Raw genomic sequence first — 15378 nt, 5'->3', positions numbered from 1 at the left:
CTTTAAATAATGCCTCCCATTCACCCTGATGTGAGGGTGCTGCCATACAATGTACTCACTACACACCAGGAGCAACTAGGTGATTAAGGACCTTGCCCAAGGGCCCTTAGTGATTTTCCAGTCAGGCTGGGATTTGAACCGAGGTTCCTCTGGTCTCAAGCCCAATGCTTCAACCACTAGACCATCACCTTCAATCAATCAATCAACTTTTTTCTTATATAGCGCCAAATCACAACAAACAGTTGCCCCAAGGCGCTCCATATTGTAAGGCAAGGCCATACAATAATTATGAAAAACCCCAACGGTCAAAACGACCCCCTATGAGCAAGCACTTGGCCACAGTGGGAAGGAAAAACTCCCTTTTAACAGGAAGAAACCTCCAGCAGAACCAGGCTCAGGGAGGGGCAGTCTTCTGCTGAGACTGGTTGGGGCTGAGGGAAAGAACCAGGAAAAAGACATGCCGTGAAGGGGGGCAGAGATCGATCACTAATGATTAAATGCAGAGTGATGCATACGGAGCAAAAAGAGAAAGAAACAGTGCATCATGGGAACCCCCCCACAGTCTACGTCTAAAGCAGCATAACCAAGGGATGGTCCAGGGTCACCCGATCCAGCCCTAACTATAAGCCTTAGCGAAAAGGAAAGTTTTAAGCCTAATCTTAAAAGTAGAGAGGGTATCTGTCTCCCTGATCTGAATTGGGAGCTGGTTCCACAGGAGAGGAGCCTGAAAGCTGAAGGCTCTGCCTCCCATTCTACTCTTACAAACCCTAGGAACTACAAGTAAGCCCGCAGTCTGAGAGCGAAGCGCTCTAATGGGGTAATATGGTACTACGAGGTCCCTAAGATAAGATGGGACCTGATTATTCAAAACCTTATAAGTAAGAAGAAGAATTTTAAATTCTATTCTAGAATTAACAGGAAGCCAATGAAGAGAGGCCAACACGGGTGAGATATGCTCTCTCCTGCTAGTCCCCGTCAGTACTCTAGCTGCAGCATTCTGAACCAACTAAAGGCTTTTTAGGGAACTTTTAGGACAACCTGATAATAATGAATTACAATAGTCCAGCCTAGAGGAAATAAGTGCATGAATTAGTTTTTCAGCATCACTCTGAGACAAGACCTTTCTGATTTTAGAGATATTGCGTAAATGCAAAAAGGCAGTCCTACATATTTGTTTAATATGCGCTTTGAATGACATATCCTGATCAAAAATGACTCCAAGATTTCTCACAGTATTACTAGAGATCAGGGAAATGCCATCCAGAGTAACGATCTGGTTAGACACCATGCTTCTAAGATTTGTGGGGCCAAGTACAATAACTTCAGTTTTATCTGAGTTTAAAAGCAGGAAATTAGAGGTCATCCATGTCTTTATGTCTGTATGACAATCCTGCAGTTTAGCTAATTGATGTGTATCCTCTGGCTTCATGGATAGATAAAGCTGGGTATCATCTGCGTAACAATGAAAATTTAAGCAATACCGTCTAATAATACTGCCTAAGGGAAGCATGTATAAAGTGAATAAAATTGGTCCTAGCACAGAACCTTGTGGAACTCCATAATTATCTTTAGTCTGTGAAGAAGATTCCCCATTTACATGAACAAACTGTAATCTATTAGACAAATATGATTCAAACCACCGCAGCGCAGTGCCTTTAATACCTATGACATACTCTAATCTCTGTAATAAAATTTTATGGTCAACAGTATCAAAAGCAGCACTGAGGTCCAACAGAACAAGCACAGAGATAAGTCCATTGTCCGAAGCCATAAGAAGATCATTTGTAACCTTCACTAATGCTGTTTCTGTACTATGATGAATTCTAAAACCTGACTGAAACTCTTCAAATAGACCATTCCTCTGCAGGTGATCAGTTAGCTGTTTTACAACTACCCTCTCAAGAATCTTTGAGAGAAAAGGAAGGTTGGAGATTGGCCTATAATTAGCTAAGATAGCTGGGTCAAGTGATGGCTTTTTAAGTAATGGTTTAATTACTGCCACCTTAAAGGCCTGTGGTACATAACCAACTAACAAAGATAGATTGATCATATTTAAGATTGAAGCATTAAATAATGGTAGGACTTCCTTGAGCAGCCTGGCAGGAATGGGGTCTAATAAGCATGTTGATGGTTTGGATGAAGTAACTAATGAAAATAACTCAGACAGAACAATCGGAGAGAAAGAGTCTAACCAAATACCGGCATCACTGAAAGCAGCCAAAGATAACGATACATCTTTGGGATGGTTATGAGTAATTTTTTCTCTAATAGTCAAACTTTTGTTAGCAAAGAAAGTCATGAAGTCATTACTAGTTAAAGTTAATGGAATACTCAGCTCAATAGAGCTCTGACTCTTTGTCAGCCTGGCTACAGTGCTGAAAAGAAACCTGGGGTTGTTCTTATTTTCTTCAATTAGTGATGAGTAGAAAGATGTCCTAGCTTTACGGAGGGCTTTTTTATAGAGCAACAAACTCTTTTTCCAGGCTAAGTGAAGATCTTCTAAATTAGTGAGACGCCATTTCCTCTCCAACTTACGGGTTATCTGCTTTAAGCTACGAGTTTGTGAGTTATACCACGGAGTCAGACACTTCTGATTTAAAGCTCTCTTTTTCAGAGGAGCTACAGCATCCAAAGTTGTCTTCAATGAGGATGTAAAACTATTGACGAGATACTCTAACTCCCTTACAGAGTTTAGGTAGCTACTCTGCTCTGTGTTGGTATATGACATTAGAGAACATAAAGAAGGAATCATATCCTTAAACCTAGTTACAGCGCTTTCTGAAAGACTTCTAGTGTAATGAAACTTATTCCCCACTGCAGGGTAGTCCATCAGGGTAAATGTAAATGTTATTAAAAAATGATCAGACAGAAGGGAGTTTTCAGGGAATACTGTTAAGTCTTCTATTTCCATACCATAAGTCAGAACAAGATCTAAAATATGATTAAAGTGGTGGGTGGACTTATTTACTTTTTGAGCAAAGCCGATAGAGTCTAATAATAGATTAAATGCAGTGTTGAGGCTGTCATTCTCAGCATCTGTGTGGATGTTACCTTGCCCTCATGGACTTTATAGATGCATTAGGCTTCCAGCAATGCATTCAGGATTTGACACACATTATTTTATTTATTTATTTATTTATACAGGCAGTCCCTTGAGGCTCAACACCTCATTTGCAAGAGAGACCTGTGTCACATATACAAATTGCAACAGTGGAAGTACCCTGGATTTGGTCCTTATTCGCGGTATCGCTGTCACAAATATTGACATCATGCCTCTTGCGTCAGTGGTCTCAGATCACTCACTTATTAAGTTCACAGTTTCCTTGCCGTGTTAACCGGAACAAGAACCTTATTTATCATCCTTGAGACACATCAGCTCTTCAGCTATGATTGAACTTGGTGCCAGACTACCTGATATTTTATCGTCACATTCGGAAAATGACCATTCAGTAAATAGTCTTGTGGACAGCTTAAACTCAGCACTCGCAACCACACTCAACATGACTGCTCCGCCTACATTAAAACCCCGCCCCAATTGCCTTGGTTGAATGACTGCTTGCAGGGTGTCTAGCATAAGTCTAGAGGTCAACAACGAAAATGGTGTAGTTCAAAACTGGAAGTATTCCACCTCACGTGTCGCAGTGCTATTGTGGACTATAAGCATGCACTACTGGCTACAAAGTGGGCTTATTACTGATTTGATTAACAAAACAAGCATAATTCAAAGTTCTTGTTTGACATGGTGGCAACACCTATTCATGGACAACCACCTGTAATTCGTTCTCTATTTACAGCCCAACATTTCTTTGATTACTTCAAAAAAAAAAAAATAGATGACATTAGGTTAAATATATCCCAGCATGCCTCAGTCCGGCCACTACACCCTGTTACTGAGGTTGGTGCCATTGCTGATACAATACCTATATTTACTGAATTTGATCTTGTCTCACTGGGCGTGCTGACAAAATTTGCAATGTCTGCTAAAAGCACAACCTGTCTGTTCATTCCTATAACAACAAAACTGTTAAAGGCCCTGTGGTCCACTCTTGGGCCTATTCTGTTAGAAATTATTAGTCTGTCACAAACCTTGGGATCTTTTCCTAAATGTTTCAAATCTGCAGTGATTAAACCATTACTAAAGATATATAATCTTGACCCTATTGTTTTGAAAAATTATAGGCTTATATCAAATTAATCATTTTGTTCTAATGTTCTGGAAAAAGTATTTTCATAGCAGCTTGTGGACCACCTTACTGAGAATAATCTTTTTGAGCCACTGCAGTCAGCATTCAGAACATATCATTCCACAGAGATGGCTCTCACTAAAGTGGTAAATGATCTTCTGCCTGCAATGGATTATGACAACACTGCGGTTCTGGTGCTGTTGGATTGTAGCACTGCATTTGATGCAGTGAATCACTGTATTCTACTTGATAGGCTGGAGAATCATTTTTGGGTTACTGGGAATGTCCTTGCATGGTTGACATCATACCTGACCAGATGCTCGCATTGTGTCTTGTACAGTAACACTACCTCTTACCTTGGTAACATGAAATGTGGAGTTCCATGGGGTCTGTCCATGGCACCCTGTATTTTCTCCCTGTATATAGCACCCCTTGGGCACGTATTGCAGTGTTTTGGGATTATCTGTCATTGCTAAACCGATGGTACTCAGTTGTACATGCTGATAGTGGCTGGTAATCTTGTATACATAAAATCCTAAGAAGATTGCCATGCATCAGTGAAAAGCTGGATGTCTATCAGTTTCCTACTTTTAAACCCTGACAAGACTGAAATGATGGTTCTTGGTCCAGTGAGACATTGGCATCAATTTGACCAGTTAACGCTTAGCCTAGGCTTGTGTGTCATTCAGTAGTGTTCAGAATAATAGTAGTGCTATGTGACTAAAAAGATTAATCCAGGTTTGAGTATATTTCTTATTGTTACATGGGAAACAAGGTACCAGTAGATTCAGTAGATTCTCACAAATCCAACAAGATCAAGCATTCATGATATGCACACTCTTAAGGCTATGAAATTGGGCTGTTGGTAAAAAAAAAAAGTAGAAAAGGGGGTGTTCACAATAATAGTAGCATCTGCTGTTGACGCTACAAACTCAAAACTATTATGTTCAAACTGCTTTTTTAGCAATCCTGCGAATCACTAAACTAGTATTTAGTTGTATAACCACAGTTTTTCATGATTTCTTCACATCTGTTCATATGTTTGTGAACATTTGTATAATGTTCATTGAATGTTCGCATGCAAACATTACCTGTCCTCATTCTTTGTTCATATGATGTTCGTGCAGTGTTCATGCCACGTTTGCTGCCAGACTTTTGACAGAAAGCAGAAAGTTTGACCACATTGCAACAATTTTGGCGTCTCTTCACTGGCATCCTGTCCCTGTGAGATCAGATTTAAGGTTCTGCTATTATCCTATAAAATTATTTATGGACTGGCGCCTTCCTACTTAGCTGATCTAATTAAACCCTATGTACCGGCCCAGGCTTTGTGTTCTTATGGTGCAGGACTACTTTGTGTCCCTAGGGTGAATAAAAAGTCTGTGGGTCACAGAGCTTTCTCTTATCGTGCCCCTGTTCTGTGGAATGATCTCCCTGCGTCAATAAAACAGTCAGATTCTGTAGGGACTTTCAAGTACAGACTTAAGACGCATTTATTCTCCTTCTTATATGGCGAGCACACTGGCATAGTATGGAACTGTGCTTCCTATCCTTCTAAATTCATTTTATTAGTAATGGAACAGGTCTGTGATGCAGCACTGACGGTATGAGGAATGAACACTGGCCCTGCATTCCAGGGCGCTGGATGACTCCTGCCTGCAGTATCAATGCTTGCATGGTCGTCTAAACAATTGCACCTTGTTTTTAAATGTTGTTTTGAATTCCAGTTTCTTCAGCTTTGTAAAACTTTGTAAAAACCTGGTAAATGTTAGAGTGGCCTAAGCAATGGGTGTCACCCCTTTGAGTCTGGTCTGCTTGAGGTTTCTTCCTCAATATCATCAGAGTTTTTCCTTACCAATATCGCCTGTGTGCTTGCACTAGGGGTTGGTAAGGTTAGATGTTACTTGTGTGATGTGCCTTGAGGCAGTTTTGATGTGATTTGTCACTGTATAGTGATGTCATGCAGGGTTTGTCCAATGTATATATTCTATGCGAAAAAGTCAGCTTCACTAATGAACTGAATTGTGCCCATCTTTGGGGGAAAACCATTGAACAATAAAAAAAAAATGTGGCATGATTCGTGGCTTTCCACACACACATGCACGCACACATGCACAAACCTGTGTTAATAAATACAAGCATTGGTTTTTTTTTTGTTGCCTTGGTGATATGTCAACTATTTATTATTCTTTGTGTTATGTTTGTCTTGCTCTTAGGGAAAACAATGCTGGGGCCTCCACGGCTCTACCAGGAGCTGCAGGAACTGCAGCATGACCTTTCTGTTGTGGAGGAGGTCACTCTGCTCGTGGGCACACTGCAGGGCACATACCAGGTACATTTTGTGTCTTGCTGCATTTTTACTGAGGCTGGTCCGTCTCACAGGGAAAATAAGCACCATACAAATTTTATATTGCAGCAGCGTTCACCAAAAGGAAAGGTTTTATCAATAGGTCTCCTCAGTCCAGCTGGCTCTACACACAAACTACAAAAGCCACAGTTTGTTACATTTGTCACATCACTGCACCAACCAGCCTTATTCTCTGAGGCTTTTCTTTTAAAGCCCAAACACAAATAGGCTACTTTAAAGACCAGGCCTACATCTGACCCATAAAACATACCAGACTCTCGTCGGAAGCTGCGTTGAGTAATTATTTATCAGTCGATTGTTTTGAGGAATTGTTTGAACACATGAAATATGGACTGTTTTTCTTTAAACTCCAGTTTACCTTGCAGTAGCACCAAAGCCTCAGCAACACACCAAAGAATGTCAAACACTGGATTCAAGAGATCTGGCTCAGATAATACAAAGGCAACCATTTGGGAAAATCTCTGTCTGCTATTTCTCTTAAAGAAATTGCAAAAAAGAGGCTCGCCGATGTTTAAAATATGATCAAAGAATGCTCTCATATGCCTCTCAATTTATTGACTTGCAAAAACCTGAGTTCTCTCGTCTGCTGTATTTTCTCATCAACATCCTTCCAAATGTACAGTATATTTGATATTCCCTTGGTGAGAAAATTCAGAAAGTGGTGCACACCCCTCCTACAGTGTTCAAACCAGGACAATTCTCAGCAGCCTGCCACTTACACGTTTTAAAAAAAGAGCAATATGGTATAAGAGAACCAGGGAGGTATCCTCTAGTAATCACTAAAAGCCTCTCAGCCTAATGGTGCCACTTTGGCGTGTTCTTAATGAGCTCAATGTCCTGGCGAGGAGTGATGTTGGCCTCATACTAAATGACGGATGTTCATTTTCCGGCGTGTAATAATATTACTGTCCACCAAACAAAAATGTGAAATACGAGGTCTGTGATAAAAGTAACGGACCTTATTATTTTTTTCAAAAATCATATGGATTTGAATCACGTGTGATTACTTCAGACATGCTTGAACCCTCGTGGGCATGCAAGAGTTTTTTCACGTCTGTCGGTTACGTCTTTCGCCTGTGGGCAGTCTTTGAGTGAGGAGTGGACCACCCTCTCGTCGTTTTTTCATTGTTTAGGAATGGCTCAGAGACTGCTGCTTTGTTTGATAAAAATTTTTTCAAAAACTGTAAGGCACAACTGAGTGGACACCATTCGATAAATTCAGCTGGTTTTCGGTAAAAATTTTAACGGCTGATGAGAGATTTTGGTCTGGTAGTGTCGCCGTAAGGACGGCCCATGGCGCCTGACGGCGATCTGCGCTTCAAGGCGGCAGCGTCTCACCGTTTCAAGTTGAAAACTTCCACATTTTCAGGCTCTGACCCAGGAAGTCGTCAGAGAACAGAGAACTTTCAGAAGAAGTCGGCATGAGGAGTTTATTCGGACATTCCATTGTTAACGGACATTTTGTAATGAAAGAACGTGCGGGCAGAGTCGCATGTCAGGCCGGACCCGACCGCGGGGGGTCGCGACAGGAAAAACACCTCCGTTGGAAACCTTAACGGGCAAGTTGGAACATGCCCAAGCTGTTAAACAATTTCTCAGTTACTCACTTGTTGAAAGCCATCAAAAGCCGCCTGAATTTTACAAATGGTTTTCAACACGGAGGTGTTTTTCCTGTCGCGGCGCACACAGATTTGCCGAGTTGTCACGGAAACGACTCGGCGAATTTGCGCACACGCCTTTCATTAAAAATGTCCTTAAACAGTGGAATGTCCGCATAAAGTCCTCATGCCAGCCTCTTCTGAATCTTCTCTGTTCTCTCACGACGTCCAGGGTGAATTAAGCCATAAATTAGAATGTTTTCAGGTCGAAACAGGCCAACGACGGCGCCTGGAAGCGCTGCACGATGTCCTGCTCTGTGGGAAGTCCTTAACACCCCATAATCTCTCATCAGCCGTTAAACCTTTCACCGAAAACCAGCTTAATTTCTCGAATAGTGTCCAGAATAGGGTCCAGAAAAAATGTTGATAAAGCAACGCGCGCCGTCCGCAGCGGCTATTCAGACAAAGAGATTCCGACGGGCGGGGTGGAGCACTCCTCACTCAAGGCCTGCCCACAGGCGAATGACGTCACCGACACGCGTGAAAAAACTCACGCATGCGCACGAGGGTTCAAGCATGTCTGACGTAAAAACATATGTATCAAATCCATTTATTTTTTGAAAAAAATAAAAAGGACCGCTTTTTCATCACAGACCTCGTACGTCTGCACAGCTCATTGACTTCAGAAAATTGATTTGGTTCTATTTGACTTGAGGAACCAGGTGTTATTCTGGATGCCTGAGTTGAAGTGCATGAAATGTTACATTTTGACGGCTTAAAAATGTCACAACGGCGTGGCTTGAAATAACACACCAAGCAGTCCTACAGTTTTATTCGACAGGAAGTGAAGCTGTTTCGCTGTTTGTGCGGTGCACACGCTGCACATGGCTCAGTTTGTGAGTGATGCTCTTGTTGCCAGGTGACCTGCTGGATGCACTGCAGTTTTAACAATGTGTGTGTGTGTGTGTGTGTGTGTGTGTGTGTGTGTGTGTGTGTGTGTGTGTGTGTGTGTGTGTGTGTGTGTGTTTTTTTTTTTGTTTTTTTTAAATCAAAGAACCTGAACACGACTGTGGCTCTGGATTGGTGCCTGGCTCTACAGAGGCTTATTCGCATCAAAGAAGAACAGATCCAGAGCGCTAACAAGTGCCGCTTACGCCTGCAGGTTCCTGGCAGACCAGACAAGTGAGTTCTGTCTCAAATTCAGTTGTAGCGCAATAGCACCTTGGATGTCTTGTGCTACTGAGTTCATTAATCACAAGTAGCAGTGACCTTAGTGGCCACCAGACCTGAGCTAAGAAATTGACAAACAGGCTCATTTCAAGTGACAAGTAACTTCAAAACCTCACGTATGTTGAGAGAGGAGGTGTAAAATACACAACATGGTATGACCACGATACGGTGGATGAAGTAAGAGACGGAGAGCTTCTTACCGTAGTGTTCAGAATAATAGTAGTGCAATGTGACTAAAAAGATTAATCCAGATTTTGAGTATATTTCTTATTGTTACATGGGAAACAACGTACCAGTAGATTCAGTAGATTCTCACAAATCCAACAAGACCAAGCATTCATGATATGCACACTCTTAAGGCTATGAAATTGGGCTATTAGTAAAAAAAAAAGTAGAAAAGGGGGTGTTCACAATAATAGTAGTGTGGCATTCAGTCAGTGAGTTTGTCAATTTTGTGGAACAAACAGGTGTGAATCAGGTGTCCCCTATTTAAGGATGAAGCCAGCACCTGTTGAACATGCTTTTGTCTTTGAAAGCCTGAGGAAAATGGGACGTTCAAGACATTGTTCAGAAGAACAGTGTAGTTTGATTAAAAAGTTGATTGGAAAGCGAAAACTTATACACAGGTGCAAAAACTTATAGGCTGTTCATCTACAATGATCTCCAATGCTTTAAAATGGACAAAAAAAACAGAGACGTGTGGAAGAAAACGGAAAACAACCATCAAAATGGATAGAAGAATAACCAGAATGGCAAAGGCTCACCCATTGATCAGCTCCAGGATGATCAAAGACAGTCTGGAGTTACCTGTAAGTGCTGTGATGGTTAGAAGACTCTTGTGTGAAGCTAATTTATTTGCAAGAATCCCACGCAAAGTCCCTCTGTTAAAGAAAAGACGTGCAGAAGAGGTTACAATTTGCCTAAGAACACACCAACTGGCCTAAAGAGAAATGGAGGAATATTTTGTGGACTTATGAGAGTAAAACTGTTCTTTTTGGGTCCAAGGGTCGCAGACAGTTTGTGAGACGACCCCTAAACTCTGAATTCAAGCCACAGTTCACAGTGAAGACAGTGAAGCATGGTGGTGCAAGCATCATGATATGGGCATGTTTCTCCTACTATGGTGTTGGGCCTATATATCGCATACCAGGTATCATGGATCAGTTTGGATATGTCAAAATACTTGAAGAGGTCATGTTGCCTTATGCTGAAGAGGACATGCCCTTGAAATGGATGTTTCAACAAGACAGTGACCCCAAGAACACTAGTAAATGAGCAAAATCTTGGTTCCAAACCAACAAAATTAATGCCTCACAGATGTGAAGAAATCATGAAAAACTGTGGTTATACAACTAAATACTAGTTTAGTGATTCACGGGATTGCTAAAACAGCAGTTTTGAGTTTTTAGCGTCAACAGCTGATGCTACTATTATTGTGAACACCCCCTTTTCTACTTTTTTTTACTAATAGCCCAATTTCATAGCTTTAAGAGTGTGCATATCATGAATGCTTGGTCTTGTTGGATTTGTGAGAATCTACTGAATCTACTGGTACCTTGTTTCCCATGTAACAATAAGAAATATACTCAAAACCTGGATTAATCTTTTTAGTCACATAGCACTACTATTATTCTGAACACTACTGTAAATGTAACATGACATGACGTTATGCCAATATTAGAATAAAAAGTAACGAGATGAGAAAAATGAATTATTGCTAGAACACAGAACCCAGCAGTCACCTTCCTTCGGTTAACGAGCACGGTGTGTCATTTTGCTATTTTGCTTGGTCAAAATGATGAAAATATCACTAAAGTTTTACGTGAATGTGTTATGGGAACCCAGAGAGAGAGAGAAAGGAAAGGTACTGTATCTCCAGTGTGGACTTGTGCCTGTTATTTGTGTTTTAGAATGTGAGCGCTGTTAAACAGTCATGAATAATGGAGTGTCTGTCTGTCTGTGTCTCTCTCTCTTTCTCTCTCTCTCTCTGTCTTAGAACACATTCATTGCATCTCTAGCAGTGTTGCCAGGTCCCACCCATGAGACAAATAAGCAACCACAGCTTCATAAAGAAGCCCCATCATATTATTGGCCTTTGTGGCCTCAGTGCTCAGATGTTCATATCACACTGAAACCACTTGGAGTTTTGGGGTGGGGTTTTGTGGGAGAGCCAATTACAGTGCAGATCTGATGTCAGTGTGGGACTGCGAGCAGACTGTCATTCACGGCATTATGGAAAACAGTGATTGTAAAAACAGAAGCTGTATCTAGAAAGTAAATTTTGCAGAGTAAAATATGGGATAACATTTGGTTCCAAATAGAGTTAAATATACTCTGTCACAGTGCTAAGTCAGCTTTATCACAGTGTAAAATGAACTTTTATTGCCGTTAGAAACCCTTGATTTGACAAGACAGTAGAGCTGATTTCACTCTATAATAGTGTATTTTACTCTGTTTAGACTGGGACCAAATGTTATCCCAGCAGAGTAAATTTTACTCAGCAAAATTTACTGTGTTTTTTTTTTGTTGTTATCACAGACGGCAGCAAGACAACACCAGCGCTTTTGTAATGATGGTGGATCGATTTAAAGTGTTAGATCTCTCTGCTTTTTCTCGAGCACATATCATGATGTCCAAAGGCTTTCATAGTGTTGTTTTGAGATTTAAACTGGGCTCACATTGACAGTATTTGACACCTGGTTGGATACATTTTTGATGAGTGGGAAAAAATATTGTATACCCAATCAGGCCTGAAAACATTAGTGGTGTCAGGGCACGTTCTGATTTTAAAAACATGAATAATCTGATGTAAATTGTGATGTAACTGAGTGCAGGACAGAGGACAAGGTTTTTGGTCAGATTTGGCAGGATTCATCAAGCTCAGCAGTTTGGGGCGGTTGTGTGCGGGTGCTCCCCCGTGATTGCATAACTTTGTGATTGTACAACCCTGTGAGTGATTAACAGTGTGATTGCTCTGGCAGAAGCATAGATATTATGCAACTGTATGATATAATGTGGTAAAAGCAGGTGACTGAGGACAAGCGGGTACAGCATGCGGTGATAAGAACTGACCGTTCTGTGAGTGGAAGCCTCTTGATCCTCCCTGTGACATAATTCCCATGAAAAACATGCCATGCTCATCAACAGAAGGGTTTCAAAATGTTAACAGATACGAGGGCTGTCAATAAAGTAACGGTCCTTTTTATTTTTTTCAAAAACTATATGGATTTCATTCATATGTTTTTACGTCAGACATGCTTGAACCCTCGTGCGCATGCGTGAGTTTTTCCACGCCTGTCGGTGACGTCATTCGCCTGTGAGCACTCCTCGTGGGAGGAGTCGTCCAGCCCCTCGTCGGAATTCCTTTGTCTGAGAAGTTGCTGAGAGACTGGCGCATTGTTTGATCAAAATTTTTTCTAAACCTGTGAGACACATCGAAGTGGACATGGTTCGAAAAATTAAGCTGGTTTTCAGTGAAAATTTTAACGGCTGATGAGAGATTTTGAGGTGATTCTGTCGCTTTAAGGACTTCCCACGGTGCGAGACGTCGCTCAGCGCGCTCAGCCGCCGTCGTCAGCCTGTTCAAGCTGAAAACCTCCACATTTCAGGCTCTATTGATCCAGGACGTCGTGAGAGAACAGAGAAGTTTCAGAAGAAGTCGGTTTCAGCATTTTATCCGGATATTCCACTGTTAAAGGAGATTTTTTTAATGAAAGACGTGCGGACGGGTCCGCGCGTCGGGACGCAGCCGGCGCGGTGCGGCGGCACAGGAAAAACACCTCCGTGTTGATAACCATTTGTAAAATCCAGGTGGCTTTTGATGGCTTTCAGTGGAGTGAGTATATGAGAAATTGTTTAACAGCAGGACATGTTCCAACTTGTCCTTAAGGCTTCCAGCAGAGGTGTTTTTCCTGTGGCGGAGCGTCACGGCGGCTGCGAGCCGACGCGCGGACCCGTCCGCACGTCTTTCATTAAAAAAATCTCCTTTAACAGTGGAATATCCGGATAAAATGCTGAAACCGACTTCTTCTGAAAGTTCTCTGTTCTCTCACGACGTCCTGGATCAATAGAGCCTGAAATGTGGAGGTTTTCAGCTTGAACAGGCTGACGACGGCGGCTGAGAGCGCTGAGCAACGTCTCGCACCGTGAAAAGTCCTTAAAGCGACAGAATCACCTCAAAATCTCTCATCAGCCGTTAAAATTTTCACTGAAAACCAGCTTAATTTTTCGAACCGTGTCCACTTCGATGTGTCTCACAGGTTTAGAAAAAATTTTGATCAAACAAAGCGCCAGTCTCTCAGCAACTTCTCAGACAAAGGAATTCCGACGAGGGGCTGGACGACTCCTCCCACAAGGAGTGCTCACAGGCGAATGACGTCACCGACAGGCGTGGAAAAACTCACGCCTGCGCACGAGGGTTCAAGCATGTCTGACGTAAAAACATATGAATGAAATTCATATAGTTTTTGAAAAAAATAAAAAGGACCGTAACTTTATTGACAGCCCTCGTACATTTTAGCTTTGTGGAAAAATCTGGTAATAACCGCGGGAGTCCTGCATAGACTGTATGGAGTAACACACAAGCACTCGTGTCATTGGACTTGTCTGATGTTCATACTCGGTTCTACTCAGTGATAATAGTTGGAAACATGAATTTTGTCTGTTATTTGAATAAACCGGGTCTGATTTCTTTGCTTTTGTTATCAGGATGTTGATTAGGGCCAAAAATCAGCAATGTGAGTCCAGGTTTTATTCTCAACTAAATTTTAAGCTCTACTCCTGATCCTTGTCAGCTTTTTAGTCTTTTTTTTTTTTTCTCTAAGTATTATTTTAAAACTACAGTGCTCCAGCTGAAGGAGCACTGGAACATTTTCATTTCATTTTTAAACTAACTAGTTTTCTGCATATTTTGTTCAAACAAATTCAACCTGAACTTTTGGCTTCAGGAAAAAGTCACCCTGTCTTGCTTATTTATTTATTTTTATGATAGGCATTGCCATTCACATCTAGCCTGAGCAATTGACAAAAGAAAAACCATATGTTCCTCATTAATTAAAAAAAAAAAAAAAAAAAAAAAAACTGAATTCTGATATTTCAGCCAGGTGGCTGGTATGTGTCAAATACCAACCACATGGTTGTCAACATTGTTGTCCAAGGCACCGCATGCTTAGTCTTTGTGCTAATTCTAGACTTTAGAATTCAGAACTGACCCAGTTTTGTAGAATTGTAGAATCTTGGTTGATGGATGAACAAATGCGGTGATTGCAGGATGTGCACTCCTCTGGCCTTTCACATTCCGATATGAAAAATAATTTGGAGGATATATGGGACACAAATAATGATAGTAATTAGAGACTGATGTTTAGGCTTTCCATGCAGCAGTATCATTCTACACTGATTACACTGCGTACACTTACTCGTTCTTGCCGTAGTGTCACAAAACAAATGTTTTTGGTTGCTATGAAACTAAACTTCTGCAACATGATGTCTGGCAGTGTGTTGCAAATCAGCTTGAGACGTCTTTGCTTGGAGAAATGAAAATAGCATCCTGACTCACTGGAGCATCAGAGGGTAAGTTTATGAACCTCCTACACTGGTCTCGCTCGCACCTGGACTTCTGCCCAGCATCTGTCCACTTGAGAACCGGTTAAGTTGTCTTTCACTTGGCTGGACGATTAAGCACATGCTGCGCTGCTGGAAGGTGTCTCATTCAAGTTTTGTTTCGGGTTGTTTTGAAAAGCCGTACGGCCATGAAACAGTTCGTCTCAATAAAATAGCAGGAGCAGAACACACACTCGGGTGGATGCACCTCAGATTGTATACTCACAGAGGGAAACCTGTTAAATGGACAATGCATGCTATTTTACACATTACAAGATGAAGTCTTCAGTGTGTACATTAGCATGTACTTTTTTTTTTTTTTGCTAGTTCTGTGGTGTTTGTACACATTTTAACACTTGCAAACCTGTAAATCCGGCCCTTAATTTACTTATTTTTT

The 15378-nt window shown here is 41.4% G+C and overlaps 1 protein-coding gene and 1 long non-coding RNA gene across 2 annotated transcripts in view; one reads left to right on the top strand and one right to left on the bottom strand.

Annotated features, from left to right (window-relative positions):
• The window catches only part of arhgef10la (Rho guanine nucleotide exchange factor (GEF) 10-like a), a 468560-nt gene that overhangs the window by 213396 nt on the left and 239786 nt on the right, over positions 1-15378 (top strand). The window contains 2 exon segments of the mRNA XM_034165874.1: positions 6401-6516; positions 9205-9332. Coding sequence (XP_034021765.1) covers positions 6401-6516; positions 9205-9332 — 244 coding nt within the window.
• LOC117506371 overlaps positions 1-15378 on the bottom strand; it is a 249825-nt gene that overhangs the window by 29810 nt on the left and 204637 nt on the right. The window lies entirely within an intron of this gene.

This window comes from Thalassophryne amazonica, chromosome 3, assembly GCF_902500255.1.
Source record: "Thalassophryne amazonica chromosome 3, fThaAma1.1, whole genome shotgun sequence".
In the NCBI taxonomy this organism is placed as follows: domain Eukaryota; kingdom Metazoa; phylum Chordata; class Actinopteri; order Batrachoidiformes; family Batrachoididae; genus Thalassophryne; species Thalassophryne amazonica.
This window is presented reverse-complemented; position numbering and strand designations above follow the sequence as displayed.